The 4,754-nt window shown below is 42.6% G+C and overlaps 1 protein-coding gene across 2 annotated transcripts; it reads left to right on the top strand.

The window, feature by feature from the left end:
* The first annotated feature begins 1,037 nt into the window (after window positions 1-1,037).
* On the top strand, window positions 1,038-4,039 carry LOC135605171 (myb-related protein 2-like). 2 transcript variants are annotated; one of them, XM_065094947.1, is made up of 7 exons: window positions 1,038-1,169; window positions 1,262-1,478; window positions 1,653-1,729; window positions 1,832-1,883; window positions 1,960-2,047; window positions 2,123-2,192; window positions 2,703-4,039. In XM_065094947.1, exons 2-7 carry the CDS (start codon window positions 1,265-1,267, stop codon window positions 3,393-3,395), a joined length of 1,194 nt encoding a protein of 397 aa, XP_064951019.1. In that variant the 5' UTR covers window positions 1,038-1,169; window positions 1,262-1,264; the 3' UTR covers window positions 3,396-4,039. The 2 variants fall into 2 exon arrangements, with proteins under 2 accessions (XP_064951019.1, XP_064951018.1); XM_065094946.1 differs by having other exon boundaries at window positions 1,262-1,571.
* Window positions 4,040-4,754: the final 715 nt, after the last annotated feature.

Raw genomic sequence — 4,754 nt, 5'->3', positions numbered from 1 at the left:
AAACATGGAACATTACAGGATGATGGATGACCGCACCCTAATTATGTTCTTGTCCTGCATTTGCTTGCAAGAAGATATCGATGATAATGAGAACGTCTTGATATATGTCAAGACAAACAAACATGATATGAAACCTGATAACAGTGACAAAAACAATATGAAACCAACACCTCCTCCCCCCTTTGATCCCCTCCGCCTCAACTCCCGTACACGAAGATTATTAATCTTTAGCTCATCTTCACATATGAATTTTATGCACCAAACTTTAGTTTCTGTCGTAAACCAGCTCGAGGAGATCATTGATTGTTCTTCGTATGCTCTTCTCCTTTGTCTTTGATCCCAACCTCAACAAATGGCTGAAAGTGAAGAGGGATTAATGCCAATGGATAACATCTGAATTCCCCAATCTCCTTTTCCTCTGGTGATAGATGAACAAATACCATGCCTAGCAAGGAGACAAAAGGGAATCACATGCTTATTCCATATTCCATGAGAAGCAGCACCATGCACAGCAGAGTTGTTGTTCTTGACAGGCAGTATGTATCTAATATTCTGCTGCTTTCTTGCCGCAATGAGTCAACCACACTTCTCAGACTCGTGTCATCGATCAACCGTTATGAGAGCATCTGCGGATTGAATCCATCTCTCGCAACAAGTACAAACTCACCAATCAAGCTTAGTTCCTCCTCACAACAGTTGAGGAATCTAAAGTTTGCAGCTCCTGAAAGCATTAGAGAACATGATGTCTCTTTAGGTCCAAAATTCTCTTGGCAAGCATGAGGTTCTTCCTTTTTCTTTAATCCATCTTTCGCAAAAGAGAATGGATATCGACGGATCGATTCGCCTGCGCATGGGACAAGCTAAAGTTGTTCCCACAAAGAAAGTTGCTGTTATTGATGCTGCTGCAGAATCTTTAGTCCATCGGAGAAGTGAGAACAAAAGTTGCAGGAGATGATGGTCCAGCGGCAAAACAGGACGTCTCTTTTCGAGTTTTTGGTGCCAAGATTGGATCGGCGAAACCACTTTTGTTCCAATGATTCCGTATTCTCTTTTGCATCTGCCTTATAAAGGGCGAGCCATGGTCATCACTAACCAGCAAGAGGAGCAGCTCATGAAGCAATTGGTTTCCGAGATGGATAATTCTTCTCCTTAGATCAAGGAAAAGAAAGGTAAGAAGGAACGATGGCGGAGAAGTTTGAATCATCATCATCTACCTTTTTCTCTTGAATTCTCACTGTGCGATACTGCTTTTGACATGCAGAAGATGTATCATCATCAGCATCATCACCAGGGACACAACAACATCCTTTCTTGTAGGACTGCATTTCCTGCAGAGAAGCATTTGTTGCTGCAAGGAGGAAGTATCCCAGAAGATTCAGGACTGGTTCTATCGACTGATGCCAAGCCCAGGTTGAAGTGGACAGCCGAGCTCCATGAAAGATTCATAGAGGCAGTCAATCAACTTGGTGGAGCAGATAGTGAGTATATCATCATCATCATCATCATCATCATCATCATCATCAACAACAACAACAACAACAACAACAACAACAACAACAACAAAAAAGAAGGCAGAATTCAACATAAACGTTCTCATCCGATGGCAAATGCATGTTGCATTCTGGGCTAAATTTAAGCTCATCGTTTTGCAGAGGCTACACCCAAGTCGGTCATGAGGCTCATGGGCATTCCTGGACTAACTCTCTATCACCTGAAAAGCCATCTTCAGGTCCTGATCGAATTCTTCTCCTTCTTCTTCTTCTTCTTCTTCTTTCTTTCTTGTTTCCTTTCTGTAACATTGGGAGATTGAGTTGTCGTTGTGGTATTGCAGAAGTACAGGCTCAGCAAGAATCTCCAAGCTCAAGCAAATGGAGCCGAGAGTGGTAAGAAGCAGCATCCGACTTTGAGTTGTCAGAGCAGGAAGAAAAGAAATGCAAGCTAAGTCTTGTTATCTTACAGTTATAGGTTGTAAGCTTGCAGCAGAGAGAACAAGCGAGGGCAACGGATCACGAGCGAGCAACACAAACATCATTCCCCAGTCAAACAAGTAAGACAACAGCAACATGCAATGTAATAACCATCGAGTGGAATAGATTGTTTACTGACATGAGCTTAATTGCAGAACATATCCGATAAATGAAGCACTTCAAATGCAAATTGAAGTCCAAAGAAGGCTGCAAGAACAACTTGAGGTAAGGACTGGTCAACATATATCTATAGATATGAGATAAGCATGCATCAACCACTACACACTGTTGAAAGAGAACATACGGATTACTACTCATTACTGTGTGATTAAACAAGTGCCACACCACCAATTTGAAGGCTGCAAATAAATTAGCTTTGATGAGATATTTGTTGGATGTGCATCATACTTCAAACACCAGCTTCTCTAATAGAAGCATGGAATACACGAGAGAACGAGTCGGATTGGGATTGGGATTGGTATTCCTCTGTGTGAGAGAGAGAGAGAGAGATCTGAGCGACCAATGTAAACAAACAGGTTAGACAATTAACTCAAAAGCTGGTAAAGCTAAACAAAAGCAAACAAATAATATATCTCGAATAAACTTCAAGAAAGAAAAGATTCAGGAAGTCGCTCAAGTCCTTTTTGTTCCTTTCTCTGTTCATCATCCTTATAGTTTGGTGCTGTTACATGATGAGTGATTGATGCATGTGATCGCAAAATGGATCCGTGACAGGTTCAAAGGCACCTGCAACTAAGAATAGAAGCACAGGGGAAGTACTTGCAGTCTGTCCTGGAGAAGGCTCAAGAGACACTTGGGAAGCAGCATTTGGGGACTCCAGGACTAGAAGCTGCCAAAGTTCATCTCTCTCAACTGGTCTTCAAAGTCTCAAATGAATGTTTCAGCAATGCATTGACAGGGATGGAAGAAATCCCAGCCCCGAATACCCTACAAGTGCATCCACCCCAACTTGCTGACTTCTCGGTACAAAGTTGCTTGACATCATCTCAGGGATCACAAAAGGATCTTGACATGGCCAATTTCCGCAGAAGTTTGAGAGCCTACATGCATGAGAATGCCAGGCTTGAAGGTTCCCAATCTGCATGGTGCTACCTGAATGAGCACAAGACTTTTCCCTCATCCATGTTTGGGGATTCAGAAAGGACATCTTTCAAAGTAGAAGATTTTGTGTCACCACTTCCCGTGAGGCCTCGGGTGGAAAGAGAAGGGGAAGCTGGTTCTGATGCCCAGCAAACGGAAAGAAGTGACCCGAATGGCAAGAGAACAGCAGAACAACAGGAGAGAGGAAAGCAATCAGACAGTTTTGGGCTGGCTGGTCACACAGCACAACTAGATCTCAATGCTGATGAAGACGATGAGGGTGCTACGAACAGCAAATTTGACCTGAACGGCTTCAGTTGGAGCTGATTTGCGGCAAGCATTATAAAGGCATAAGAACACTGTACATACTGAAATTGTTAGCTCGCTCTCTCTCTCTCTCTCTCTCTTCTCCTTGATCATCACAGGTAACCAAAACAAGTTATGGCTGCAACATTAAAGTGATTCCAAAAGACAGTCTGCAGGAGATGAAGCTAAGAAGAATGCATCTACAACAAACAAGTTTCCAGGAGAATGTTACTGAGAGCATCATGTTCTCAGATCTATGATACCAATGTCACCGGCAGTCACAAGAAATCCACAGTTCAGTACCATCATAAATAATACAAATTACACAAAATAGAGATCTTGTTTCGAGCATATGGAAGAACAAGTTCTGCGGGTTAATCACTTTTAGTTACCCCACTGCCACAGACATGGCAGGTTAATCCCTACTTCAGAGTGGTCATGAGTTCGGTGCATTAATAAGGAGGGCAGGGGAGTCGTACTTACAGTTTTGTCTTACGAGATGGTGGTCTTGCCTTCCAAGTCATCATCCCCATTTGGAGAACCGAGGGCTATAACTCAATATCCTTGTCGAAGAAGTCTAACTTAAAGACTAACTAACTCGATAGAGAAAAGATTTCCCTCAACAGAGGATTTTCCTCAATAAAATAGAGAGATTTCTTCGTATAGTTGGAAAAATCATGCTTCCACAAAATGGTGCTCCTGATAAGGATACCAATCTTGGATCGATGCAAAGAATAGTTTACAAGCGAGAGACTTCGTGAGTAGAGCAAGAGCAGATCGCTGCTATTGTTGCGATTGCTGTTGCTGTGAGGGCACAAGCGTTCTCTTCGTTCTCCTTAAGTCCGTCGACTATTGGCAGATCAGCGAAGGCAGCGAAAGCTACCGCTGTGAGGAAGATGAGGATTGGCCGTGGAGCCTCTTAGGAATGTGGCTGCAACGACGTTGGTCGCTGGCTGAAGACAAGGTCGAAGCTTCGTTTTTCTCAACGACGTTGGTCGTTGGCCAAAGGTAAGAGCGAAACTTTGCTTTTCTCACTGCTCTGATACCATGATGAAAAGAATAGAAGATAAGAACAATTACTAAAGAAGCTTTATTGAAGAAGTGAATAAGCTTTATTGAAAAAATGAAAAATACCTCAATACGTTAACATGTTCCCTATCTATCTAACTCGAATCACCCCTGACACATCAAGACAACTCACAGCTACGGTAAGTACTATTAAATCAGGCTGACTACAGAAGGTTAAATTCATACCCGACCTGAAAGAAAATGATGCTCTGAACCACCTCCCTCTCGGTCACTTAGACACCTTCATCTCAGGCGGAGTAGAGAAGCTTATCATCAAACTCCTCTCTATTATTTCGACTTTGATGTTTTCTT

Source organism: Musa acuminata, chromosome BXJ2-2, assembly GCF_036884655.1.
Source record: "Musa acuminata AAA Group cultivar baxijiao chromosome BXJ2-2, Cavendish_Baxijiao_AAA, whole genome shotgun sequence".
NCBI classification, from domain to species: Eukaryota; Viridiplantae; Streptophyta; class Magnoliopsida; order Zingiberales; family Musaceae; genus Musa; species Musa acuminata.
This window is presented reverse-complemented; position numbering and strand designations above follow the sequence as displayed.

Excerpts from the sequence above, each read along its gene's own strand:
- LOC135605171 (XM_065094946.1), top strand. The coding sequence starts at position 1,265 with ATGTATCATCATCAGCATCATCACCAGGGACACAACAACATCCTTTCT. Across the intron at positions 2,048-2,122 it reads ATCATTCCCCAGTCAAACAA|AACATATCCGATAAATGAAG; the intron begins GTAAGACAACAG and ends GCTTAATTGCAG. Across the intron at positions 2,193-2,702 it reads GGCTGCAAGAACAACTTGAG|GTTCAAAGGCACCTGCAACT; the intron begins GTAAGGACTGGT and ends GATCCGTGACAG.